This window comes from Aulostomus chinensis, chromosome 18, assembly GCF_037954235.1.
Source record: "Aulostomus chinensis isolate RoL2024-O1b breed Wild chromosome 18, RoL_Achi_v1.0, whole genome shotgun sequence".
Classification (NCBI taxonomy): Eukaryota; Metazoa; Chordata; class Actinopteri; order Syngnathiformes; family Aulostomidae; genus Aulostomus; species Aulostomus chinensis.
This window is the reverse complement of record NC_141337.1, coordinates 22,227,962-22,255,769: the sequence shown is the minus strand read 5'-3', so window position 1 is coordinate 22,255,769 and position 27,808 is coordinate 22,227,962. Positions and strand designations below refer to the sequence as shown.

Here is a 27,808-nt window from a genome sequence, read left to right as displayed (position 1 = left end):
CGTACGTGTGCTGCGTCCGAATTGCCAAGTGGAAACCTCCATCTTACTATTTCGACCGACCGCTGCAGCCTCCTCCTACGACCTAAACAAGGTGGTACCATGCGGACACCTTGGAAAATTGGTGAAGCACGACCTCTGCTGGCAGAGCACAGATACCGAAGATAGGTAGACAGCACCAACAGAAGCCCCACCTGCTGGCCTGGCTGTCGTACTGCACTCCACTCTGAACGCACCTCTCACTCACTCTACTATGAAGCACATTAACGCACCTGTAAAGGTGTGTTCACACCTTTAGTCATCAACAATGACTATAAACGTTCGTGTTGCATCAGAATGGGTGAGTGCTGGTGGCACAAACTTGGCTCGTGCATCCACAAGTTTTTAGGGGACGAAGAAGTCGTCCACGGTGCATTGTGGGCCATAGGTAGCTCCGTAGGATGCACCTGAACCAACCTCCAATGTGGGCGTGTTTAGTTTGGAGTTTAGGTCACCAAGTAGGTTGCTACTCACGCCAGTTGTGGTTTCTGACAGCCTACGACCTCCTCAGCAATCCGGACGCAGCACTGGTCTGTATCAAACATGGCGCTGCCGTGCTTGACTCCAAAGAAAAGGCCTTACGGTTCATCCATAACTGGCTTCATTTAGCAAAGTGGCGAAGGTTTTCTGCAGTGTATCGTTCTACTAATTGTATTGATTTCTTTCTAACCCTACAACAGTTAAGTGTGCGGGACGAGAGGCAGGGTTCACCCTGGACAGGTCGCCAGTCCATCTCAGGGCCAACACATAGAGACAGACAACCATTGGCTCTCCCAGCCACGCCTACGGTCAATTTAGAGTCTGGATTAACCTGGTCCCCTCTTGATGTCTTTGGACTGTGGAGGAAGCTGGAGTACCAGAGAGAACCCAGCAGGAACAGGGAGAACATGCAGCCTCATATTGTATTGTATTGTATTGGACTACATTAGTCATTCTTAAACGCTCCCCAAAACAGGATTCTTCCTGCTGAGGGTGAGCAGGACCAGAGGGAGAGCACCCATCACAGCTGTTTTCAAGTGGGTACGTTAGTTTGTGAGGCTTTTGGATCAGAAGTGGTCTTCATGGGCTGATCGTGGATGTGCTTGTTTGCTGCTGCACAACCACATTCCTGCTTCAAACACTTTGTAATGGTGTCCAGTTCAGATCAGCTCAAAATGAAGCCTGGCCATCCGAGCCTGAGGGGAATTTGGTCTCACTTGAATTTTGTTCCAGCTCTGGGGTCTCATGTATCAATACTTGCGTGGATCTCATACTAAAAACTTGCGGTCACAAGAAGAGAGAGAGTTGCGTATGCAAAAAAAAATCCGGAAGTATCAATGTGTGCGAACGCCAGAATCCACGCACGTTTCCTTGATACATCCCAATCAGCGTGGAATTGAGCACAGATGTCGGAGCGACCGGACCGCCTCCGTTACGCCCACCTATAAATACACAAATTCATTCAAATAGGGTCTCCGCTGTTGGCGATCGCTAAATAATGTCCAAGAAAAAGAGGTTCACGGCGTGCGAGCTGGTGGAGGAGGAGAGACAGCAGAGTTTGTTTGACAGCCTGTCCAGTGGTGTCAGCATAAACAATAAAGGTTGAGAGTGGATAAGAAGTGAGAGGGTGAAGGAGGTGGGTGAAGGAGCAACGCACCCCGTGAGATGAAAAAAAAAGTGGTTGGACCTGTGATTGGCTAAAGTTCAATGCTGCGCATCACTAAATGAAATAACTACAATAATCAATTGGCTTCAATCTAAATTTAAATAACAACATGGAAAATGGCACCAACAGGACCTCAAGGTGGAGGTCAAGCGGCGTACAGCTGCCCTCCAGATGAGGAGTGCCAGCCAGACAGGTGGGGGTCAGGGAGAGGGGCACCTGACGGAATCTGAGCAGCGGGTGGCGTCACGGGCAGAACCTCTGTGGGGGGGATTGTCGCCACCACCCACGCTGACTCCGAGAGCCTGGAGGGTCAGTGGCAACTCCATTTCTTAGCAACATTTCCACCTGCTTTGCCACCGATGTGAAGGCAACAAATACACAGAATCAGACGTTAAATAAACCAATATGTTTAATAGAAATTGATCTGTCAGACATGCCGCCGACGTGCAGCACCCCTGCCGGCTCCCGCGCCAGCCCGTCCACCTGCTCAGAGTCAACCGCCAGGACCAGCGGCATTCGGGCCAGCCCGTCCTCTGGCCCCAGCATCAGCACCAGGCCGACAAGAGGCAGACGGTCCTCCAGCCCACGCGGACCCAGCGGCGCATCCTCCGGCCACTCGGATCCAGAGGGAGGGTCCTCACACAGGCGGTCCTGCAGTAGCAGGAGGACATTATTATGGGAATAATGGGGATCAACGAGCAGCTCGACCGCCTGATAAATGTTCTTGAACGTTTTGTGGACAAAATAAATTCATCTGGCTTCATGAATCGTGTCGTAGCTTCTTACCCATTCACACTGTTGGGATTCAGAGCCCACGTGCTGACGAATGTCATTTTCTTCCTTCCTCTGTTCCACGTGGAGATGGGACAGGACAAAGACTAATAAAAACCTTCCCGCCAGCCACGAGGTTGAGGTGTGGCAATCCTCTTCAAAGGGGGAAAACCATTACTAATTGACTGAGAGCCCAGGGGGTCCCCACTACGTCATCATCAGCGGTGGACCTATAAAAACAGCTGCCGCAAAGCTTCTTCTTTTCCCAGGTACGCTAACTTCACCAAGTAGCGTCTGCCGCAAGGGAGCAACCACCACGTGTCTCCCTTCGTTCCTCTCTTGTTCGTGGAGCAGCAGTCTACAACTCGCGGGACGAGTCAAGTCCACAGACTTCCACTTTCGATTCAGTCACGTGACCGCGGTTCTCCTCATCCCCTAACACGGAGAATCCGCGCATCCCTTCTGGTTTCTTTTTGACTTTGTTTTGGACCCAAAGGAGACAGCCCGCACCCGCTGATCTCCTCCACCCTGCAGAAGGACGCAAGTTTTGTCGGGACGTGTTGATCAGGACAATTCCCCGACCCGGTCGATCGCGGAGGCACGTATCCGAGCCAAGGAACGGACCCTCTGCAAGCGCCATCTCCGTCTCCGCCTCGGAGCGGAGCAACGATAGGGAGGCATCAATGTGTCTGGGCAGAGATCGTAGTCAAGAGTGTAACAGTAAACGCTGCAAGTGAACGAGCCGCCGAGCTCTCATCACTGTATCACTGTCACTGTGTCGTTGTGCTGTGTTAACTCTGTTGTATCAGACGGGCCGCCGGGCCCTCGGCTCTGATCATCAAGAGTTATCACTGTTTGGTTTCCACAACCGAGCTGAGTTCATGATCGGTGGCCATCTACGAAGTCCAAGGAGCTGTAACCTCGTATGTGGAAGCGCACGGACCAGATTCGGTCGAAACCTGTACGCGCGCACACGGCGAGCGGGAGCGAGCTCTTTGTCTTTGTCGGCGCCATTTAATCTGAATCTACAGCAAGGTTAGATCTTTCCTTTCCTCCCCCACTCTGCTCTGAATCTTCACACCTCCACACACGCGACTAGGACTCTGCAGCCTCCCTGCCCCCCCTCTTCCTACTCAGCGGAAGTCAGGGCGGCCATCTTGGCTCTATTCGTCCCTGTCCGCCATTTTGGGTCAGTTACCCTGACCCGCTCAGGTGCGCACGCGCTCTCTCTCTCTCTCTCTCTCTCTCTCTCTCTCTCTCTCTCTCTCTCTCTCTCTCTCTCTCTCTCTCTCTCTCTCTCTCTCTCTCACCCTTGATAGAAGTAGATGTTAGATAGTAGTCCGTAATTGTGAAGATATACCTATTGATTATTGCTGTGTTAATTGTAAAATTGATATTGTGATAATAAATGTGTTATATTTTGCAACAATTCGACTCCTGGTTTTATTGTGTGTGGATTGAACTTTGATCGCTGGTTTGATTGGGTCAGTGCTCGGAATCACACCTTCCATTCGATTGAGACTGAATAGACCTGATAGTGATTGATTTTAATTAAATAATTAATTGTTTAATTTTAATCGATTCAATAGCTGTTGAATTTGGCCAAGCAAATTTGACAATTTGCTTACCCTGTTCACCTTTGAGGTCAATAACAGAGGATTGGCTGTTCCCTGAGTCCAGGGTGGTGCCCCGTTAATAGATTATATTGTAATAATCATATTTAATAATTGATTATTTTCTTTATAGTTTATTTTAAGATATCGCCAATCCTCTCCCCCCTTTACGAGCCCCAACATTTTGGCACTCCGTGTGAGGCCTAACCCCAACAACACTGTGGAAATGAAATTCTGGCGTGCAATGACGGCTGCCTGGCCGAGATCGACGTCCATCCCTCCAGCCTCTGCGCATCGATGATCTGCACATTGATGGAGTGGAAACCCTTACGATGAACGTAAGCGTGGTCCTCAAGGGACGGTGCTTTTATGGCAACATGAGTGCAGTCATTAGAGAATTAGACATTAGAGAATCAGGCTATTGCTGCAAATTAATATTGGTCTGTTGAATGATCAGGTCCACCACCCAGGGCCTGGCCCGGCTGAGGGTCGACTGACTCAATCGGTCCTCCATCTCCCGCTGGAAGGCTTTTTGGACCCGATGTATGTGTGGTTGTCAAATAATGTCAGTTACCAAACACCGCCACAGGGCATCGCCAACTGACCAAAGTGCAGTTAACGCAACTTTTAGAATCGACGAACCTTTTGCGTTGATACATCTGAACGTGAGCGTTAGTTCTTGCGTACGCAAGTTTTTCTTGCGTAAACAGTGTTGATACGTGAGGCCCCTGGTCTACAATCACATGACAGGTCACAGGTTTCCAGGCAGGCCGTCCTCCCCCACCTACAGAGAGAGCCCCAAGGTGCTGCAGAGGTGAGAACCATCAGCAGGCGAGAGATCCTGGGAAACGGACAGACAATTTGCAGACCAGTGGAAGGTGAGCTGGAGGATGCACCCAAAGAGAACTGATGAAGGAAGCCTGACCTTTGCCAGCAGCAGCAGCAGCAGCCAGGCTCTGCCACTTCCTCCTCCAGTAGCATAGCCCTCATAGTAGCATGAGTGTCAGAAAGCCCAGACAGGAGGCCAGGACACACCTGTCACACCTGGGGTGAACCCGGGGGCTGGAGTTTGACCACACGTACGATAGGAGCCACGGTTCAGTTTGGATAAAAGCACAGTCAAAGTCCATCCCATTGAACAGATAAAAGGCCTTGTTGGCCTGCAGTGACATTGGATTGTTAGCAGTTCTCAAAGACAGAGTTCAACATCAAATTATCCTCTAATTTAGGACTTCCCTGATTACCATGATGAAGTCTTTTTACTGTTCGTCTGGAGAAAAGCAACATCAGCGTCCCTCATGCAGAACAGATGAAAAGAAATTTCATCCAGCCTTGATGGAGGAATTTTAACATTTCCAACAGAAGAAGTTACACATACAAATACCATGTAATAAGGCACTTCCCAGAGTACTGGCTCAGCTGGTATGAAGTATTTTTACTGTTTAGTTTCAAATATAAAACAAGGTCGGTGTCTTTCCACTGCTCAGTATTTATGATGGAAATATGAAGAATCCCATGTCAAAGTCTGCTGAAAATGCTTCAAAAATGCAAATCGGATTTCATCTTTTTCAACCAGGCTAATTAAATGTTCCAAAGGGTGTTCTAATACTGGCTTGGCCAATAGGAAGCCTCACACAAACTGCCAGTATCTGATTGGTCGAGAGCTGTCTTGTGATTCTCTGTCTGATTGACTCCGACCGGCTGCAGGGATTTTGATCTCCAGTGTCGCTGAACTAGAGAGAGAGAGAGCGGTAAGTTGTGTTGCTCCAGTTGGAATTACAAGTGTTGAAAAACCCACGTGGTTCATGAGCAGAATGTGTCCAGTATCTGGGATATTTGTTGGTGCTGCTGGTCGTCTTGTCTGAAGTCACAGACTCGTGGAGTTTGGACATTTTCAGACGTTTCAACTGTGAAAAGAATGAAGGTTCATGTGAAGTTCACATAAATGCCAACAAACAGCAGGTCTAAATGTCAGTGAGGTATCTGGAACATCTCCTTGTGATGAGATTTGGATGTCTTCTGATTGGAGCAGATGTTGCTGTAGGCTAGCACGGGAGAAGGCGTCGCTCGCATCTGGTCAGACGTTCCTGAAGGTGCTGCAGGAGGAATGTGGTGGATCGTCCCCACAGGCTGCAGCCTCCCTGATCCTTCAGTGTTTCAGGCTGGATGAGGTTGAAGGACTCGATCAGTTCTTTGCATCATGCATGACTGGAATGGTGAAGCCTCCTGAGAGCCATGAAAAACAGGTGTGTTTCTAAATCAAAGCCCATTCAGTGTCCTGGAGTTCCTGTTCCTGTGGAGGCCAGTTTACATCCAGGAGTCCACTGGAACCGATGACTGACCACCACAGGGACTTGGCCCCGGCCCCTCAGGGCCAGATTTCACTTCCTCTCATTGACGACACGACGATCTGACAACTTTGATCCTTTTATTTGTGATTTTTCTTTCCGATCTTTTGTGCAACACTAGACTTTTAAAGGAAAAATCCCCATGTTTCAAACAAAGAATGAACTAAAATGAAAAAGTAGGTCTCCTGATGAAGTTGAATGATCAGTGTCATTATGATATTCATGTGTTCTTGTCCTGAGTTATAATTCATGGCTTCAGACTGGAAATGCTGCAGCAAGGAACAGTTGAGCCCCATCCATCCATCCCGTTTCTATCGTTTATCCTGTTAAGGGTTGTGGGGGGATGGAGCCCACACACACACACACACACACACACACACACACACAAAACATACTGACAATGTACTTTTGTTTGAATTTTTTTATTTGCAATAAAAACAGCAATGACATGAAGCAAATCCACAAACTGTTCAATGATTCGTCAAACTTGATTCACGTCGTTTTATCAACAATTTTCTCACCAACGAACAATAAACATATCAACTCATGATGAACTGGTCATTTGGAGCCTCGTTTGAAAAGCCTCAACAGCCAGTTTCTCTCCTTCTTCTTGCTCTTCTTCTTTGTCTGCTCTTCCTGGTTGTTCCTTTTACTTGAGGACTCCAGATCGCTGGTCTTGGTGGCGAAGATGAGCTCCTGCTCTGACGACTCCCTGTGCTTTGGCAGTCGCGCCCTCATGTCCAGGTCTTGATGGGCTTTTCTTGCTGTGCCCAGCTCCTCCTGAGCTTCATCCTCCCTGGTTCCTGACCTGACCTGGTCCACAGTCAGCTCCTCCTGAGCTTCATCCTCCCTGGTTCCTGACCTGACCTGGTCCACAGTCAGCTCCTCCTGTGGCAGCTCCTCACAGGCCTGACCTTCCAGCATCTCCAGTTCTTGCTGCTGCTGCCAGACGGTTGACATGGCCTCGTTCACGGCCTGGTCGTTGCTCAGCACCTCCCCCTGTAGCTCCTGTATGTTGGCCCTGGTCGGCTCCACAGCCAAGTCCATGGAATGCAGCTCTGTCCTGGCCTTCTTGAGAAGCCTCTGAAGTAGTCCCTGAAGGTGCTGCGAATGTGACCTGGCCCCATGCAAAGCCTGGTCCTTGTGTTCCAGCTCCTTCTGGAGCTGACTGATGGTGGTGCAGGCCTGGTTCACAGCCAGGTCCTTCAGTTGCAGCTCCTTCTGGAGCTGCTCCACCTTCAACCTTGCCTCATTCACAGCGAGGTCCTTGTGTTGCAGGTCGTCCTCTAGCTGCTCTGTCTTGGACCTGGCCTCAAGAACAGCCAGGGTCTTTTCTCTCAATTTGTCATTGGCAAGATTCCTCATCGTCTCCAATGCTTCCTGGAGCTTCCTCATAGTTGACTTGGCCTCAGCCACATCCTGCTCTATCACGTCGAGCTCTTCCTCCAGGCAGGACACCTTCATTTCCGTCTTTTTTCTGAGAACCTCCTCAGCCGTCAGTTTGATCTGCAGAGACAGTTTCTCTTCGTCCTTCTTCAAGGCCTCAGCCCTCAGCTCCTGCATTTCCAGCCGGAGCTTCTGAAATGCCATCTTGAGGGATCTCAGCTCCTGGTTTTCTGCCACCCTCTCCTTCCTTATGAAGCGTCTGATGGACTTCATCAGGTCACAGTTTGTCTTTCAAGCTCTGAGACTCTCTGAGGTTGTTGTGTGTAACTGGATGTCCAAGTGTGAGAACATTTAACACCGACGTATTCTCATATGTGCTGACATCCTTTCTGACATCATGAGGTTCTGAGATAAATTCCAAACTCACGAACTGACAAACCCTCTCTGACTGATGTCTTTGATCTCTTTGATGTGGTCATTGGCATCATCTGTCTGCCTTCATCACCAACATCCAAATTCCGACCTTGTTTTCTGGCCGACTCTGGAGTCGTCTCAAGATGGCGTCCAATCACAACGTCACCTACAGACAGAGGAGCCCAGCTGGTGCTGCATCAGACTCACCTGATCAATCATCGTCTGGGATTCATTTCCACGATGAATCGAGATTTTAATGGAACTGTAGGTTCCTGATCTTTGACCCCATGAGCTTGACGCTCTCCTCCCTCGCCTTCCACTTGACGAAAAACAAAATAACCTCCACACGAATCCTTCTTTGTCGTTGGCAGTTTACTACAACAAACCAAGCACGATACAAAAAATTCAACACGTTAAAAATGAAAGGACACAGAAAAGGAGGTCTAAAAACTGTGCGGCTCCACTCCATAACGACTGACCCGACCCTCTCACATCAGCCACCCACCCCAAAACCATCCGCGTTAAAGGTCATGTATGCAACCTTTTAACTTAAAAACATCCACACATCTCCAAGTGAAAGGAATTAACCTGAACCTCCTTACAACACCTGTCAATAATGTAAATAACCCCTTCATCCACATATCAACCCAAATTATTATCCAAATATTAAATCAACCAAAAATATCATGTAGGCTCCAATAGGAACTGTTACACAACCAGTGAGTTTACACACACACACACACACACACACACACACACACACACACACACACACACACACACACACACACACACAAATACTTAAAGGTTTGCTGTCCTTAGTAGCACATTCAATTGACGTTCCTTGACATGAAAAGCCTGACCGAAGCCCTAATCCTAATCCTAATCCTAATCCTAACCTTAACTAAACTCAGCTCACACCTTAACCAAGAACGCCCACCTTGTTTTGCTGCATTAGGACTGGTCTTTGGTCGCTATGGAGATCAAGGCTCCTGCGAGAGGGAACACTTATACCTGAGAGGGCTCCATTAGGCAAAAACACCATCACACATGTTCTCACACACCACATACACACACACACACACACACACACAAACACACACACACACACACAAACACACACACAAACACACACACACACACACACACACACACACAAACACACACACAAACATGCTGATAAAGTACTGTTGTTTTAATTTCCTTTATTTCAAATACAAACAGCAGCCATGTGAAGCAAATACACAGACTCTTCAATGATTCAACAGTTTTCGTTTTATCACCAATGAACAATAAACATATCAACTCATGATGAACTGGTCATTTGGAGCCTCGTTTGAAAAGCCTCAACAGCCAGTTTCTCTCCTTCTTCTTGCTCTTCTTCTTTGTCTGCTCTTCCTGGTTGTTCCTTTTACTTGAGGACTCCAGATCGCTGGTCTTGGTGGCGAAGATGAGCTCCTGCTCTGACGACTCCCTGTGCTTTGGCAGTCGCGCCCTCATGTCCAGGTCTTGATGGGCTTTTCTTGCTGTGCCCAGCTCCTCCTGAGCTTCATCCTCCCTGGTTCCTGACCTGACCTGGTCCACAGTCAGCTCCTCCTGTGGCAGCTCCTCACAGGCTTGACCTTCCAGCATCTCCAGTTCTTGCTGCTGCTTCCAGACGGTTGACATGGCCTCGTTCATGGCCTGGTCGTTGCTCAGCACCTCCCCCTGTAGCTCCTGTATGTTGGCCCTGGTCGGCTCCACAGCCAAGTCCATGGAATGCAGCTCTTTCCTGGCCTTCTTGAGAAGCCTCTGAAGGAGTCCCTGAAGGTGCTGGGAATGTGACCTGGCCCCATGCAAAGCCTGGTCCTTGTGTTCCAGCTCCTTCTGGAGCTGACTGATGGTGGTGCAGGCCTGGTTCACAGCCAGGTCCTTCAGTTGCAGCTCCTTCTGGAGCTGCTCCACCTTCAACCTGGCCTCATTCACAGCGAGGTCCTTGTGTTGCAGGTCGTCCTCTAGCTGCTCTGTCTTTGACCTGGCCTCAAGAACAGCCAGGGTCTTTTCTCTCAATTTTTCATTGGCAAGATTCCTCATCGTCTCCAATGCTTCCTGGAGCTTCCTCATAGTTGACTTGGCCTCAGCCACATCCTGCTCTATCACGTCGAGCTCTTCCTCCAGGCAGGACACCTTCATTTCCGTCTTTTTTCTGAGAACCTCCTCAGCCGTCAGTTTGATCTGCAGAGACAGTTTCTCTTCGTCCTTCTTCAAGGCCTCAGCCCTCAGCTCCTGCATTTCCAGCCGGAGCTTCTGAAATGCCATCTTGAGGGATCTCAGCTCCTGGTTTTCTGCCACCCTCTCCTTCCTTATGAAGCGTCTGATGGACTTCATCAGGTCACAGTTTGTCTTTCAAGCTCTGAGACTCTCTGAGGTTGTTGTGTGTAACTGGATGTCCAAGTGTGAGAACATTTAACACCGACGTATTCTCATATGTGCTGACGTCCTTTCTGACATCATGAGGTTCTGAGATAAATTCCAAACTCACAAACTGACAAACCCTCTCTGACTGATGTCTTTGATCTCTTTGATGTGGTCATTGGCATCATCTGACTGCCTTCATCTCCAACATCCAAATTCCAACCTTGTTCTCTGGCCGACTCTGGAGTCGTCTCAAGATGGCGTCCAAACACAATGTCACCTACAGACAGAGGAGCCCAGCTGGTGCTGCATCAGACTCACCTGCATGCACACAGGCTCCTCCCATCCCTGGAGCTCATCAATAATATTTGGGGATTCGTTTACATGGTGAATCTCCTCCCCTCCTCTCCTCTCCTCATTACCATGACTTGTTTCACTTTGTCGTTTGTCCTTGGTGTCTCTCAGACTCTCTGTGTTATCCACAGATCCACCGGAGCTCCACCTCTCGGCACCAACCGCCACCTGCATCGCCCCCCTACCCCCCACCTTTCCCCTGCTGTTACACCAGCCTGCGCTCCCCTTCCATGAACCAGTCTGCCATCCAGTCCCCCATCAAGCTGGCTTGCTCTCCCTGCCTCCCCTCCCATGAACCAGTCTGCCATCCAGTCCCCCATCAAGCTGGCTTGCTCTCCCTGCCTCCCCTCCCATGAACCAGTCTGCCATCCAGTCCCCCATCAAGCTGGCTTGCTCTCCCTGCCTCCCCTTCCATGAACCAGTCTGCCATCCAGTCCCCCATCAAGCTGGCTTGCTCTCCCTGCCTCCCCTCCCATGAACCAGTCTGCCATCCAGTCCCCCATCAAGCTGGCTTGCTCTCCCTGCCTCCCCTTCCATGAACCAGTCTGCCATCCAGTCCCCCATCAAGCTGGCTTGCTCTCCCTGCCTCCCGTTCCAGAAGCTTCCTTCCTCAACTGTTGTTAACATTTCCATGTTTCCCACATTTTGTATTGTAAACTGTTTTCTTGTCTGTAACAACATCTACTGCACGTCTGTCCGTCCTGGGTGAGGGATCCTCCTCTGTTGCTCACCCTGAGGTTTCTCAGATTTTCCCCTGTTCAAAGGGTTTTCTATGGAGTTTCTCCTCAGTCGATGTGAGGGTCTGAGGACAGAGGATGTTGTTATGATGCCATGTGAAGCCCTTTGAGACAAACTGGTGGTGAAAACGGGCTCTAAAAATAAAACTGCCTTGCCTTTCAAAACCATTTACTTTCCATCGAGGTGCAAAACAAGGCTGCCCAATCTCAGGTCTACTCTTTAATTTGGTCATTGAGCCATTAGCTGAGAAAATAAGATCTGACAATAATATAAAGGGCATATGAATTGGAGGGCAAACATCTAAGATATCGTTGTACTGTGATGAAATAATTTTATACTGAACAGACGTGGAATCTTCACTTCAGCACCTTAACCAGATTACTCAGTACGGTGCTCTGTCAGGATAGAAAGTAAATTGGGAGAAAAGTGAATTGATGCCGTTAAATGAAACTTGTACTGCTACATGCATGCAGAATACCAAAATAAAATGGAAACAAACAGAATTTACATATCTTGGACTTAAAATTCCATCAAGCATTTGTTAAACAAGAGGTACAAACCTCACTGAACCTTTGAATAAAATAAGAGCAAATATTGATTGCTGGTCAGGCCTTCCCATATCGCTGTGGGGTCGAGTAAACATTGCAAAAAGTAATATTCTCCCCGGCAGCACGGTGGTGCAGTGTTCAGCACTGTGGCCTCACAACAAGAAGGTTCCGGGTTTGAGTCCCGGCTCGGGCACAGGGTCTTTCTGTGTGGAGTCTCCATGTTCTCCCCGTTCCTGTGTGGGTTCTCTCTGGTACTCCAGCTTCCTCCACAGTCCAAAGACATCAATTTGGGGACGAGGCTGATTGATACTCTGAATTGGCGGTAGGTGTGAATGTGAGTGTGAATGGTTGTTCGTCTCTCTATGTTGGCCCTGTGATGGACTGGTGACCTGTCCAGGGTGAACCCCGCCTCTTGCCCGTAGACGCTGGGATAGGCTCCACGCCCCCACCCCGCAACCCTGAACAGGAATAAGTGGAAGAGTCATGAATATGAGGGGATTTACATAATTTTAACAAAGTTTCACCTGAAGAAAAAATGGATATCCTCTTGTTGTGCATGATTACCAAAAAAATAATCATGAACAACTGGATTTGTTCCACGGCTCCCCTGGAGAGAAGGAATGGATCACTGAGGCCGTGGAGACAATACATTTCGAGAAAGTGGCCTTTAGATTGGAAAATAAGGACCGGGGTTGTGTGGAAATTTGGGCTCCATTAGAAAATTAGCTCCTGTCATTGTGAAGCACATGTTTCTGGTTTCATGTTTTAGTTTATTTAGTTCATTCATATTTATATAGCACTTCTCATACAGAAATTGCAACACAAAGTGCTTCGCAGAAATAAAAGATAAACAGGCAACATTAAATAAAATATAAAACAATACAATAAATGTTAAGAACCTGGCCTTCCCAAACCACATGACCAAATACATGCATGCACCCCCCCCCCACACACACACACACACATACACACACACTCATACACACTGACTTTAAGTAGGAACATGGCAGGGCACTGAAAATCCTAGTGAGGAAAGACCACCTATGGGAGCCATCCTCACCGGGAGGCACCACAGCCCATAACCACAGGGAGCGCCACCACCGAGACCCCCGACCTGGACAGACTGGGTACACTCCACATATAATGCAGAGCCCCCCAGCTCTCCGGGCCTGGACGATCCCAAGGACGACGCCCCTGCAGGCGGACCAGACACACCTCCCAGTGTGGAGGGCCCCCACCAGGACACACTGGAGCTAAACACTAAAAGACTAAAAGAAGGTAGAATACGAAAGAACAGAAATTACAATAATATTAAAATATCAGAATGACATAAAATATATATATAATCTAAAAGTTTAAGAGCTAATGAAAAAGTAGAATAGAATAATTAAAAGGTCAAAGTAAAAATAAAATATAGTGATAAAATTAAAGGATAAAAGAGACTAAAGCAGTTAAATCAGTTAAAAGCTCAGCTAAAAAGGTGAGTCTTGAGCCTCCTTTTAAAAACATCAACAGTCTCTGCGGACTTGATGTTCTCTGGCAGGCTGTTCCAGAACTTTGGGCCATAATGGCTGAAAGCAGCCTCCCCGTGGGTTTTAGTTCTGACTCTTGGAACGACTAAAAGGCCGGTGCCAGAGGACCTCAGGGTCCATGAAGGTTGATCTGATAAAAGCAGTTCAGATAAATAAGATGGGCCAAGACCATTCAGACGCTTAAAATCTACTAAAAGAACCTTAAAATCGGTCCTGAAGCACACGGGGAGCCAATGTAGCGATTTCAAAACCGGTGTAATGAGCTCCCGCCCTCTGGTCCTCGTCAGCACACGTGCTGCAGAATTCTGGAGAAATTGTAGATTCTAGATGGTTGTTTTGGGAAGACCAGAGAGCAGGGCATCACAAGAATCGAAATGACTGGAAGTAAAAGCATGCATCAGCACCTCCGTGTTGGCCTGGGAGAGGAACGGGCAACTCTGGCTATATTCTTAAGATGATAAAAACCTATCTTAGTTATATTCTTGACATGTGGAATGAAATTCAGCTCAGAGTCAAAAATGACACCCAGGTTCTTTACAGATTGTGAAGGTTTCAAATCTTCTAGTTTTGGTAAAAGTTCCTCTCTCTTGCCTTCAGGGCCAATGATTAAAACTTCAGTTTTGTCCTGGTTTAGCTGTCGGAAGTTCTCTGCCATCCATGACTTGATATCTAAGATCCAGTTAAAAAGGGTCTCAATAGGCCCTGTGTCACCAGGAGACACGGTGATGTTCAGCTGCGTGTCATCAGCGTAACTGTGGAAGCTGATGCCGTGACTCCTGATGACGTCCCCAAGGGGAAGCATGTATAGATTAAAAAGTATTGGACCTAAAATTGACCCTTGGGGCACCCCACACTTAATTTCTTGTTTTGTTGTTGTTGTTGCTATTGTTGTCTTCTGAGGCTGTTTAGGAAGTCGGTTTGTTGACGTTCATGAGTTTAAGTGCCTGAAATCATTAAAAAGGAGTAAAGGGGAGGGAGGCGTGGGGTTGGAAAGTACTGGAAGCTGCTGTTTGTCTGATCGTGTCTCTGTTTTATTGTTTTGTTTTGTTTTTCTTTTCAATTTTACTTTTATTATTTTGAACATGTTTGTGTGTATAAGTATGTTTGTGTATATGTCTGTGTAAAATAAAATGTATTAAAAAAACAGAAAACTTGAGTTGCTTCTGATCTCAGTTCTTCTCTGGTTTGAGATCACCAGGATGAATGTTGAGTTGGTTTGGAAGGGGATTTGTGGAAGCCAAACACAAGTGTGTCGAAGTACAACGTATCAAGGAGCATGGAGATCCATCACAAACTAGAACTCCTGATTGTATGGAAGCAGTGATCACGGGTGGGTATCAAGGTATCAGAGCTGCATTTCTCCATTCACACCATTTTTACTTGAAAAATAAAGTAAAATCAGATGCAAGTCCTGAGGAACGATGCTGGTCTCTGCTTGTCTTCTGAACTCAGGATGTCTGTGAGTAAAGTGCAGCAGGTATGAACTGTGATTGGCTAGTATGTGTTCATGGGCGGGTCTTAGCCAGCGGGAGGCTGAGAGGGCTTCTGTTGTTCTCTCCAGCAGAGTTCTGACCTGTAAATATATAATTATTATATCTTTATTATGCTTTCTCTGTCGTTTAAACCATTTGCATTTTTTTAAATATTTTTCAAAATTTTCTTACATTCGCTGGGTAATTAGCAACAAAACACCGCAAATTGAACATTTAAAAAAGAAAAAGTAAAATAAAACCTTTCTTATCATACCAGAATAAAATTTGTGGAGGTCAGCTGTACCAGGATCAGATTTCTAGTGTGTAAAGAACTCTGAAGGAGGGTCCAAAACCAGTCAAATTACTTCAGGTGGCATTATAAAGTATCAATGCTAAATTTGGGGGTCAGTGAGTTTGAATGTTTATTAACTGTCACTTTCCAGACTCCAAAGAGGAAACTGGAATAAATCCATGTGGAAATGTCTGCACCAAGTAGGAAAATAAAATATTACTGACACCCAACATGGGACCCAAACCCACCACCCTGAGATTCAGAGTCTCATGTTCTACCAACTGAGCTTTCCGGGCTCAGAGCAGCACGTCATAAAAATATGTCACCACTAGAGGCGCTGTTGTGTGTTTGCCAGCTTTTCTGACGACAGTTGAGGAAAGAATTGAAAAAATTCTGTTCCAGAAACGAATGACTGCTCTTTGTGGTGAACGTCGTTCAGTCTCTGCTTCACACTCACAACCTACAAGCTCCGACAGCCTGGAGGCGTCAGCTGCATTTACACTCACATCTTTGGTCAAAGCTTCCAAGGTTTCATTGTCTTAGTGAAGCCTTAAACAAAGTCTTTGCAGCTCCTGGTGAATGAAGCCTCGTATGTCCAGAAAGCTGCAGCACTCAGAGAAACTCCAGTGACTACAACCATGTCTTATTTTCTGTTTTAACACTGGAATTCATGATTACATTCTTAGGAGAAGCAGCAGTTATTGTTCTATGTTCATACATCACACATTCATTTTTCACTGGGAAGTCATTCAATCTGGATCATGAAGGTGAGAGCTGATGACGGCTTTGCGAAGGGAACAGGTGATTCTCTGAGTCACCCACCTCCACTGAATCCATCTCTCATTGAAGCTCAGTGGGAGAGCAGCCCACATCTCCAATTCTCCAGATGTCTTCACAGTACTGACCTGACCTCCAGGTGCTGCATCCAGGATGCTCTCCAGAGCAGGAAGAGTGAAGGAGATTTGTGTCATGCCTGCCTGGATTAAAAAGCACATAAAGCACAAATTCGACGACTTGCATCCTGAAAATGGGAACCAATCAGCGTTTCTATAAAGGCTGGAAATACGCAGCAGACCTCCTTCAGTTCTGCCTGATAAGAACTCAGTTAAACTCTGCATGATTCATGTTCACGAAGCCTTTGTCCGGTGCAAAGTGAATTGAAACACACTGAAAGAATAAGAATAGAAAAGAACGATATCACACAGTTCTGTTGAATTAACATGAATTGAAAACCAGCATCTGTTCCTCAGTAAATGTTGACTTCTAAAACACACAGCAGGAGGAAAGGGTTCATCAAGCATTTCTCTGTGTAATGAGAATGAAAAGAATGTGATTGTGTGATTCTCTGTGTTTGGTTTGCACCCTGAACAGGAGGGTCAGAGATGGAACAGAGCCCAGAACCTGGCAGGATCAGAGTCTTTCTCAAGGATGCTCCAGCAGGCCCAGTGCTTACCAACACACCAGTTTGAACCCAGATCCTCCACTTGAGGGGCGGTGTCCCTTTCACCATGGCATCCTGCCACCTAACGCCATGCATCAGGGCCTGCTACAGGGGATTCACGCTCACAGGTCCTCCTGCTGGTGGTTTGGAAGAGGAAAACCTGTAGGATGCTCCTGCCTGAACCTGCGCTATGAGCTACATTTGTGTCCTCCTTCCTGCTCCGTGACCTGTGTGAATCAATCAAGGGCCACCGTTTCACAGCAGTCTGCCATCAGTTAAAAGCAGCTGATAGAAAATGAGAGACGAGGCCCCTTGAAGATCTTGGTGGGAAGACACACACTTGTACCCTTAGGCTGGTTACTAGACAGCAACAGCACTTCTTTGGTTTATTAACTGCTCACTGCAGCACTCAGAGAGGAATGAAGGACTGTAGCATGTTAGCCTGCCCCTGGATACAGGACAAGCTATAGCTCTCATCACGGGGGTCCCGTAGTCGCACGTTTCAGAATTATGAGGCAGCTGATAACCGCCTGAACCAAAAATGAGTCATGAGAGCAATTTTCTAGCCTCTCTCATTTAATCAGTCCATCTTCATCAGTTCTACAGTCGCTGCACATCTGGCTTTTTGGAAACTCTGAACTTTTGCGGCCACAGGCCAAAATTAAGAATGCGATATTTGAGCCGACACAACCAAGAGCTGAGAGGTGAACACCACTGAAGGCCTCTGTACAGCACACACACAACCTTTGAGGAATTCACATCCATTCTATGATCAGATTATGATCATGACAACCTTCATAGTGAAGCATAGACAGAAGAACACTGGTCATCGTCTGGACAAATCAATGATGTAGCACAGAACAATGGAGCCGAAGCACAGACAAACACCACCAGAGCAGAATGAGCTCTAATATTCTTTCTCTCACCAAAATGGAGGTCTCTAGATGACCCACTTTATTCTTGGTTCCCCCAAGTTTGCTGGCTTCGGCTAAGAAACTCTCCCTTCTCATCTCAAGTCTTCCCAACTCCACCGTTGGTGCCACTCAGTGGAACAGCCAATCAACTCTGAATATTTAAATGACATTTTAGTGGGGCCACGAGTCAAACTTGTCATCAAATTTGTGTATAATCTCAGCATGAGTGCATGAAATGTTGACATTCTGAGATCAGGGACTTTGGTCTCAGAGTTCTGACTCTGATGTCTTCACCAGGTGAAGAGATGGCAGGCTGAGATCCTTGACGGTAAAAATTATGTGAGGTAACCTGGGAAGTCAGAGACCACATTCTGAGATCAGGGAGATCTCAGGCCGCCACACAGAAGGTGAGAACACTGAAAGTCAAGTTGGCAGGGCGTATATATGCACATACAGTGTATCTATATCTATATATAAGGACTCAATCAGCTTCATCAGTACAGACACTGCAGTCCTGGTGCGTTCCATTTCTTGTTTAAATTATAGATCTTGCACATGGAGGTGCAAAGGATACAATGTTCATGTGATGTAGTGACTCAGTGTTGTGTCTGCATTTCCCCCTCAGAGTTGAGCTCATCAGACCTCTAAAGATGCCCAGACAGAAAAATACAGATTTGGTCCAAGGAAGTGTCCTGACCTGTGGAACGTCCACATATCAGGTCTTGTCCTTTCTGGGGCAAGGCTGCTTTGGGAAAGTCCTCAAATGTCAAAGGACTGACGAGGACGGCCTTCAAAAAGTGGTGGCCCTCAAAACTATGAGAAAGATTGATGGCGAACGTGAGGTAGGACATTGGACGCAGCTTCACTTGAGTTATACTCGCCTTGTGACAACACTTGAGTCTGACAATCTCATGCTCATCAAATATGAATGGTTTATGTCTCCAGGTGGTCTTGCTTGAAAAAGTCAAGAAGTTGGATGAAGCCTGTCTGTTCGTTAAGTGGGAGCGAGCCTTTTCCAGCAAGAGACTTTATTGCCTGGAATTTGAGTTTCTTCATGAGACTTTGGACAAACACTTGAGGAAGAAAAACTCCAAATGCCTCCATCTGCAAGACATCAGGCAAATTATCCAACAGGTGTGTTCTTCCACATTCCTTCCTTCACCCATCCAAAATGTTGATTGATGGAATACTATCGACCTTGCCGTCGTCTTAAGGTCTTCTCTTCAATATCCTTTCAGCTGGCTGGTGGACTTTGCTTGCTAAAGGCAGAGGGGATTATACATACAGACCTAAAGCTTGACAACGTCATGCTTGTGGACCACAAGAAGGAACCGTACAGGGTCAAGATCATTGACTTTGGCCTGGCCCGACAAGTGTCAGAGGCAAAGCAGGGCGAAACTGTTCAGGCCCGCGGGTACCGGTGAGTAAGTCAGGCCATATTTGATCTCTTAGCGGTGTGTTTGTGGCTGATAATGTGGGTCCAGTTTATGATGATAATGGATATCTTTTTTCCTCTCAGGTCACCAGAAGTCATGTTGGGACTGCCATATTCAGAGGCAATAGACATGTGGGCCGTGGGCTGTATTGTGGCTCGCATGTTTATCGGGGACCGTCTCTTCCGGGGGTCCAATGAGTATGAGCTGGTAAGTTTCAACTAAAGTCAACTGTACCCATCCCATCGATCGATCTATCTGTTGTTGAATCATCAGTTCATGGACTGTGTTGTATCTTTAGCTCAAGGTCATCATGGACACACTCGGTCCAATTCCCCAGGACATGCTGACTCAGGGGCTGAAGACGGACAACTTCTTCCGCCAGGGCACAGATGGGCTCTGGAATATCAAGGTTTGTACCTCCACACTGCTGCTCAGATGAACTGAGCTACACAACACTTGTGTGCTCTTGTGTTTCAAAACAGAGAGTGAACACAAAAGACTTCATTAATTTGTGGTTCTTTCTCCTCAGAGTCAAAACTGTTATTACCAGGAGACGAAGAGTCTGCCACAGAAGACCAAAGGGTTGAAGCTCAAATCTCTAGATGAGCTAAAACTTGTAAGTGTCAACTGTAAAAATGTGAAAATGAACATTTCTGAGGCGCAGCTCAAATCATGTAGAGGTTTTTGAAGATCTGACTTTGACTGGTGTTGTTTGTTCCAGCTCAACATGGGTGAATCCCAGGATCCAGCAGATGAAGCTGCAGAGACGGCTGACCGGGAAGTTTTTGTGGACCTCCTAAAAAGGATGCTGCAGCTGAAGGCCTCGGACAGGATCCAACCTCTTGAGGTCCTGCAGCATCCGTTCATCACAATGGACCACTTGAGGAGCTGCAGCACCACCAGCACCTAGTAAGTCAACACCACAATTTAATTATATGTTTGTGTTCCCCACTTTTTTACATTTTTTTTAAACGATTGTCTGCTGTATTTACACGGTTGATGGATGGTTTCCTTGTCTTGCAGTGCAAAGTCTTCCATTATGAAGGCAGGACAGTCCTGGCTACCCAAGGTTGTCCCACAGAGGTCTCCTCCTCTTGCACGGAAGAGGAAGAGGGATGAAGATGAAGATGTTGATGGGAGCCCAACATTCTATCACCCGTCCAAGAAGGCCCGGACTGCTGGTCCTCCACAGGGGTAAGCTCGCCTGCATCTGCCACGCTATGACAAGAGATGTCTTATTTATCTAATTTAAAAGGGCCATTTTCAACTTTCCTAATATCATTTTACAGTCAGTCACACATCAGTGGCCACAAGACGGAGGGAAACAGCTTAAGGAAGACCAATGAACAACCGACAAGGACGGCTGTAGTTGGTGCTACCACAGACAGGAGAACGGGTGAGTAAACGTGTCCTGTTGACATGGATGAAGACAGCATTTGTCTGCATCTCTCCAATGAGTCTAATATGTGACCGTCCACTTTCAGAACCTGGCCAGCCCACCACCAAGGACAAGACAACAAACCTCATCTTTTCGGGTCGTCTCCCCTCCTATACAGCCCGCCCCCCCATCCAACAGCCCGCTCCTTTTCTCATTCCTGGCCAATCAACCTACAACCCCCCTGCAATGGCCATCTTCCAACCCCGTGCTCGTAATTTCATGCGCCCACTTGTCAACCACCCCTATGCCATTCCTGGTTTTCAACGCCACTCTCACATGATCCTGCCCCCTGTTGTCAATCACCACTCAGTCAAGCCTGCCTTCGAGCCCCGTGCTCGCACTTTTCTGCCCCTGCTGAGTCGCCCTTCAATAACACCGGCCTTGCGGTGCCCTGCAAACACTTTCGGGCCCCAACAAATGAGCCACCCATCAGTCATGCCCGCCTTCCAGCCTCTTGCTAATGCTCTCAGGCCCCCAGCTGTGAACCAGCCCTATGTTGTGCCTGCTCTTCAGCCCCCAGCTCGCACTTTCGGGCTCCCGACTATGAACCGCCCTTCGGTGACTTCAGCCTTCCAGCTCCCTGCTCACACTCTCAGGCCCCCAGCTGTGAACCGCTCCTCTGTTGTTCCTGCTATCCAGCTCCCTGCTCACACTCTCAGGCCCCCAGCTGTGAACCGCTCCTCTGTTGTTCCTGCTATCCAGCTCCCTGCTCACACTTTCAGGCCCCCAGCTGTGAACCAGCCCTATGTTGTTCCTGCTATCCAGCTCCCTGCTCACACTTTCAGGCCCCCAGCTGTGAACCGCTCCTCTGTTGTTCCTGCTATCCAGCTCCCTGCTCACACTTTCAGGCCCCCAGCTGTGAGCCAGCCCTATGTTGTTCCTGCTATCCAGCTCCCTGCTCACACTTTCAGGCCCCCAGCTGTGAGCCAGTCCTCTTTCATGCCTGCCATCCAACCCAACTCTCAAGCTAGCACAATCTCACCTGTGAGCCACCGCACCTACACTCAGTTGTAGGAATTTTTTTCTTGCCTCAGGAAGTCGAGCCAAACGGGTGCAGGAACCACTTCAGAGCTCCGGCCAATTCGAAGAATGAAAGCCCAGACATGAACAGGAAGTGGGGATCACCAAAGTCTTGAGCAACAGAAGGACGAGGAGCCAGAAATCGTGTTAAATCTTCTTTATCTTTCTTTCATGTGAACTTGGACTTGATGAATGAAATGAACTTTATAATAAAATCTTATTGACTGGACGTTGCTGTGTGTTGTGTTTCACCATGACGATGCATTTCAGGATCCAGTGTGAACGGTGTTTTGCTAACTGCTCTGCTCGCTGTACGTGCCAGCAGAATAATAAACCTTCATTATTTGCTTGTTTGTCAGTTGAATTTTGCGGCGCTGACTCGAAAGTGACCTTCACCAGCTGACACATCTACAATTCTACAATTCTACAATTTCATTTAGCAGATGCTTTTGTCCAAAGCGACATACAACACAAGCAAGAATTTAGACTTAATTAAGGAGAAGTCCATAGGAAGCGCAAAAGTGCTTCAGTTCACGGGAAGCCTGATAGACCTGCTAGCATGGTTGCAAATGATTGAAAGTTGCACTTCTCTCACCACATAATCTTCCCACTTACAAAGAGAGAAAGAATAAGTTGGTCCACCACAGCCACATGAACATCTCTCCTGCCATTTCCTGTTTTTGAGGCTACACGTGACTTTGTTGTGAAACCAGCAAAAGCAGACAGAGAATAAAGGAGTCTTTTTGGAGTCACTGCCTCCAAATATGCCTCCACTCTCATTTAAGTAGCGTGGTGGCCTGGGAGTGAGTTCTATAAGATGATATCAATGAGAGTCAGAAAGTGTATTTTATTTTGTTAGATTTATTCTGTGCATCAGATTTTAATGAGGACATTCCTATGTGGGGGTTTGAAGACAAATATGTGACCTGAGTGGATTTTCTCCAATTTTAGGGTTAGAGAGACAAAAAGATGTTCCGATATTTTTCCATCCATCCATCCATCCATCTTCTCCCTCTTCTCCTGTTGAGGGTGGTGGGGGTGGAGCCTATCCCAGCAGCCTTCCCCCTGGACAGGTCGCCAGTCCATGGCAGGGCCAACACATAGAGACAGACAACCATTGGCTCTCCCAGCCACACCTACGGTCAATTTAGAGTCTGGATTAACCTGGTCCCCTCTTGATGTCTCAAACCTGGAACCGTCTTGCTGTGAAGGGACAGTGCTAACCACTGCACCACTGTGCCGCCCCATAGACATTCAACTAGGGGTGCAATGAAATAGTCAACTCACGAAATGATACGAAATAAAGATGAAAGAAAATCAACAGTCAGAAATGCAAAAATCAAACATGATTTCCTTCCTTTACATGCAGACACAAGTTTTCGCTGCGTCAGTACAAATAAATGCTCTTTGCTTTGAAAAAAAAACAACTATTTTTTAGTTTTCTCTTATTTAGACTACAATGCAAACACAAACTTAAAATTTCAAGTAAAAAAAGTGCTTTGTTGTTGTAAACAGTGAGGACAACTACATTCTTGAATGAAAAGGAAAACAACTATTAAATAAGGCTCAGGGCTGCAGTCTCGTCTAGATCTAGAATGTCTGACCTCAAGGAGCTGGAGAATTGAGCCTTCAACAGGTTCATATCCTCCTATCATGCTAGCAGTGCTCGCTGCAGTCTACGGAGTTGTGGACCCTCATCGTTGGACCACGGTCTTTGTTTTATCCTCCATCGTCTCACCGCTGCCTTGTCTTTTACATGGGAAGCCCAAATACGTCCACACAACGATTTGTTTGACGAAGGAGCGTCCGCTACTTGTTGGACCTCCATTTTGAAATAATTGTTTTGCTGCTTCTTCTTCTTCTGTGGTGTTGCTATAGTCTTCTTCTTCGAGAGAGAGCATCTCCTCTGAAGTATAAGAGTAAGAACCAGCAAGTTAAATTTAAGACTTTAAGACCTCTCAGAATTAAACTTCAGTCCAGCTTTACAATGACAGGCGTCCAGCACTTTAGAGAACCTGGCTCTCTGGCCTCCTCCATACAGCACTCACATAGGCTTTCCCGTCCCCACATCCACTATAAATGGAGTTTACCATGGTGGAGCAGGTTATTTGGTATTGTGGTTGTTGGCTGCAGTGACAGCACTGGGACAGAAGCATCTCTGGGTCCATTGTCCTGGCTCTGTGTGACCTGTAGCGTCGGCCTGAGGGTAGCAGGTCAAACAGGTGGTTGCTGGGGTGAAGGGGGTCCTTGATGATGTTGAAAGCTCTGCTGAGGTCGCGAGAGCCGGCGATGTCCTCCAGGCTGGGCAGAGAGACGCCGGTGATTTTCTGGGCTGTGCTAACGACCCTCTGCTCTCCTGTCTGCTGCTGAGCTCCCTGCGTACCAGGCTGTGATGCAGGACGCCAGGATGCTCTCTATGGTGGCCCTGGAGAAGGTCACCATCAGCCTCTCCTCCAGGTTGTTTGTCCTGAGCACTCTCAGGAAGTGGAGACACTGCTGGGCCTTCTTTACCACCGCCGTGGTGTTAGCAGTCCAGGAGAGGTCGTCGGATATCTGCACGCCCAGAAATCTGATGGTATGGACCCTTTCCACACAGTCCCTGTGGATGTAGAGTGGTGCTGGGTCCGCTCTGCCCTTCCTGAAGTCCAGAATTTGTTCCTTAGCTTCTGTGGTGTTCAGTTGGAGGTTGTTGACTGAGCACCACCCTGTCCGTCTGTTGACCTCATCTCTGTAATCAGACTCACCCCCCCTGAGATGAGCCCCACCACGGTGGAGTCGTCTCAAACTTGATGATAGAGTTTGAGAGGAGGGTCTGGAACAGTCGTATCCTTGTGGAGAGCCGGTGCTGAGGGAGATCCTGCTGGAGAGGTGGGGGTCAAGACTGACAGACTGTGGGCGGTTTGTTAGAAAGTCCTTAATCCAGAGGCAGATGGAGGTGCAGAGACCCAGGTGTGAGAGCTTCTGGACCAGGATTAGTATGTTGATTCTAAGTGTTTCTATGTGTTGTCCTGACAGTAAAGTACCATCACAGGTAAAGTTTCCAAACGCAGTTAAGTCAGGTGGATACGACCAGAACCAGGAGAAGACAAATGCACTGTAACACAAGAAGTCAGTGCTGAACTTCAACCATCCTCATCTATAGGATCAGATTAACAAGTGTCACTGCCACCTGATCAATGATGGAAATGAATGCAGGATAATTAATCACATGCATTTAATTATTTTATCTCCTTCAATGTTATCAGGCCTTTCATAGTAACGCGTTTTTAAATGAATATTTTAAGTTAAACAGGTATGAAATATGTCTTGGATGAGGAGAAAGGAGGCCTTGTCAGAAGATATCAGGATTTCGTTTAAAACATCGACATCTTTAAAGCAGCTTCAACAAACCCTAGGAAGTCAACATCATTGACCATCTTTTCATGTGTGAGCAGCGTGAATTTACTGTGCTGGAGCCATGGGAAATGCAGTCCTACAAAATGGTCACATGGGGGAGCCACCATGCATCAGGACATCCTCCGTCAGCAGGATTCTCTTTCTCTGGTTGCCGTCCTCCTTCCCTGCCTCCCTTCTGCCTGTGGATCAGAACAATGTGACCCAGTGGAACTGGACAGAACCCAAACTGTCTTTTACTTACAGGAAGGAGAGAGAATCTTTACTGTGATGAGGCTCCGTCTCTTGATTTTCATCAAAAGACGAGTTAAGAGTGTGTTCTCACTGCACTTAATCAGAGGAATCTGTGTGTGTGTGTGTGTGTGTGTGTGTGTGTGTGTGTGTGTGTGTGTGTGTGTGTTCTGCTGCTGGTGCTTCAGCCAAGTCGCTTGATTGGTCCGAGCTTTGCCCCAGTTGTGCTTCAAACTCCCAGAATGCATGGCTCTCCCTGTGTTGACCACACTGCTCGCCAGCCAAGTCTGCTGCTGTCTGCTTCACCACTGCAGGAATCAGTCCACGTGTAGGACCATCCGTTGTGTAGAAGCCATGATCCACTAGGGGGCGCTTCACATCGATTATGATGGAGAGATCCAGCTGCAGCATCAAGGCTTTGAGATCCGCCCACTCACAGATGTGTCCTACAGTGTCTTTTAAACTGCAAACACACTCTCTCCCACTCTCTCACACACACACACAGACACACACACACATACACACACACACACTCTGGTGTGCATTGTTACATGGCTTATATTGTGTTCAAATAGGAACAGGAGGTTTCTGAGGTTTCCATCAGTCCAACACTCCTGTTAGGACGATATCTGCTCATGACGCTTCACCAGCTCATATTTAACATGAAAGAATCCCATAAATGCACTGTTCAGTTCCTGTCCAAGATGGTGTTAAACTTTCTCTCGTTCTGTATTCATTCTCAACCACGAGAGGAAAATCACTTCCCACTGCAGCCTCCTTCCCCTGCCATGACTGCTTCCTGTGGGTGGAGACCTGCGCCTGCTTTCGTTAAATATCTTCAACATGAAAGGAGCGCCCAACTTGATTTAAGAGAAATCAGTAAACATCAGGGACGTCTCAGTCCTCGCAGGACTCCTACATTTATCATCTAAGACTCTTTCACAAAGCATCGAAGCTCTAAACGCAGCTCAGGGTTATGAAGAGGCCTCCTAAATCACTGAGACCAAACCAACATGGCGGCCGCTGGCTCTCATAATCTTGCCAACACTTCAGAAGCTGTCGTGGCATCGAGCCGCTCCAGGGAGAAGTTGTCTTCAGCATCAAATGTCCGATCAGCCTGAATCGGGATCAGGATTGAAAGGCTTCTGACTTTTTGGTTTCATTGTCAATCAGTAACTCCGCGTTTTTAAATCTTTATTTATAAACGGCATCATGACACTTTCTACAGTACTTCAATGATGAAACTCCCAACCCTTCGGAGGAAGTGAACTTTTTCCAGAATCATTCGGGGTGCAATATCTCCATCCATCCTTTTCCCACTCCTTATCCTGTTGAGGGTCATGGGTGGTGGAGCCTATCCCAGCTGACATGGGTGAGAGGCGGGTTCACCCTGGACGGGTCACCAGTCCATCTCAGGGCCATCAGGAGCAATCAGGGGTTCAGTATTTTTTTCAAGGACACTTGGACATGGTCACCAGGGGAAGTGGGGATCGAACCAGCGACCCTTCGGTTGCTGGACGGCCTCTCTACCTGCTTTAGAGGTAAATAAACCCAAATGAAAATGAAAAAAAAAACAAAGAGAGGAAAGAGTGGATTACTTTTGGTGAAATTATAAGCAAAGACTAAATGTCCAGAGAAATGCTTAATACCGTCCTCCCAAATGTTTAAAGAGTGTAAATGAAAGTAACTCTTCATACGAGGGTTGTTAGCAGAGGGAACACCGAGGTTCGTGTTCCCTCTACACTTTGTGCTTCAGAGAATCTTGTAAAGATTTCAATACAACTTCATGTAATTCTACACTTTTACTTTAAAAACGTGAATTTTGTCGGGTGCTTGTGGCATGGTGGTTATTGTAACCATGACAACGACTCCTAGGGTAGTAATTTTAACCAGAGAAAGTATTTTCCTAAACCATACGTACTTATTTTAACTGAAGCCATGAACTTTTACTCAAGCTAAAGTATTTCTTTATTCCTCCACCATAAACGTGTGGGGTTCTCCTGTGGTGGAGGAACAAGAGAACACACACAGTCCCTCCCTTCACCTCCAGTCAGTGCAGCTGACAGCTGCTGAGGCCAGATGGACATCACGCCAGCATTCAGAACCTCACCTTCTGTCCTTAGACCAGATCAGGTGACAGGTGGCAGACACAGCACAGCCTCTCTTCTGGCCTTTGGAAAACCTTTGGGTCCCTCAAGGAGATGTAGTGTAGTGCAGAGGGAGAGAGAGACAGACAGATAGACAGACAGAGAGAGAGAGAAACAGAGATGTCTGGGCCACTTGATGCTCAGTTGCTGCTACTGCATCCTGGTCCAGGAGGGATAGATGGATGGATGGACTGATTGATGGATGGATGGATGGATGGATGGATGGTTGGATAGATGGATGGATG

The 27,808-nt window shown here is 47.3% G+C and overlaps 2 protein-coding genes and 1 long non-coding RNA gene across 4 annotated transcripts; 1 reads left to right on the top strand and 2 right to left on the bottom strand.

Moving 5' to 3' along the window:
* Window positions 1-6,894: 6,894 nt before the first annotated feature.
* LOC147245708 (uncharacterized) lies at window positions 6,895-8,163 on the bottom strand. The gene is made up of 2 exons (XM_086185175.1): window positions 7,281-8,163; window positions 6,895-7,226 (listed from the first exon to the last, which is right to left on the bottom strand). Exons 1-2 carry the CDS (start codon window positions 8,070-8,072, stop codon window positions 6,972-6,974), a joined length of 1,047 nt encoding a protein of 348 aa, XP_086041301.1. The 5' UTR covers window positions 8,073-8,163; the 3' UTR covers window positions 6,895-6,971.
* Window positions 8,164-15,193: 7,030 nt separating this feature from the next.
* Window positions 15,194-18,648, bottom strand: LOC147245707 (uncharacterized). The gene is made up of 3 exons (XR_015110202.1): window positions 17,911-18,648; window positions 16,366-16,520; window positions 15,194-15,352 (listed from the first exon to the last, which is right to left on the bottom strand). It is a non-coding gene; the product is annotated as an uncharacterized LOC147245707 (long non-coding RNA).
* Window positions 18,298-22,097, top strand: LOC147245706 (homeodomain-interacting protein kinase 4-like). Of its 2 annotated transcripts, XM_086185944.1 has the most exons (11): window positions 18,298-18,415; window positions 18,524-18,740; window positions 18,844-19,032; window positions 19,137-19,318; window positions 19,418-19,541; window positions 19,633-19,743; window positions 19,864-19,950; window positions 20,056-20,243; window positions 20,358-20,528; window positions 20,624-20,730; window positions 20,819-22,097. In XM_086185944.1, exons 2-11 carry the CDS (start codon window positions 18,549-18,551, stop codon window positions 21,784-21,786), a joined length of 2,319 nt encoding a protein of 772 aa, XP_086042070.1. In that variant the 5' UTR covers window positions 18,298-18,415; window positions 18,524-18,548; the 3' UTR covers window positions 21,787-22,097. The 2 variants fall into 2 exon arrangements, with proteins under 2 accessions (XP_086042070.1, XP_086042071.1); XM_086185945.1 differs by lacking the exon at window positions 18,298-18,415 and having other exon boundaries at window positions 18,427-18,740.
* The last annotated feature ends 5,711 nt before the right edge of the window (window positions 22,098-27,808 follow it).

What these genes read in the sequence shown, in the direction of transcription:
- LOC147245708 (XM_086185175.1), bottom strand. Translation starts at nt 8,072, where the DNA reads ATGAAGTCCATCAGACGCTTCATAAGGAAGGAGAGGGTGGCAGAAAAC. An exon ending in AGGAGCTGACTGTGGACCAG is followed by an intron (nt 7,227 to 7,280) that starts GTCAGGTCAGGA and finishes ACTGTGGACCAG; the next exon opens with GTCAGGTCAGGAACCAGGGA.
- LOC147245706 (XM_086185944.1), top strand. Translation starts at nt 18,549, where the DNA reads ATGCCCAGACAGAAAAATACAGATTTGGTCCAAGGAAGTGTCCTGACC. An exon ending in AGATTGATGGCGAACGTGAG is followed by an intron (nt 18,741 to 18,843) that starts GTAGGACATTGG and finishes TTATGTCTCCAG; the next exon opens with GTGGTCTTGCTTGAAAAAGT. An exon ending in GGTCCAATGAGTATGAGCTG is followed by an intron (nt 19,542 to 19,632) that starts GTAAGTTTCAAC and finishes TTGTATCTTTAG; the next exon opens with CTCAAGGTCATCATGGACAC.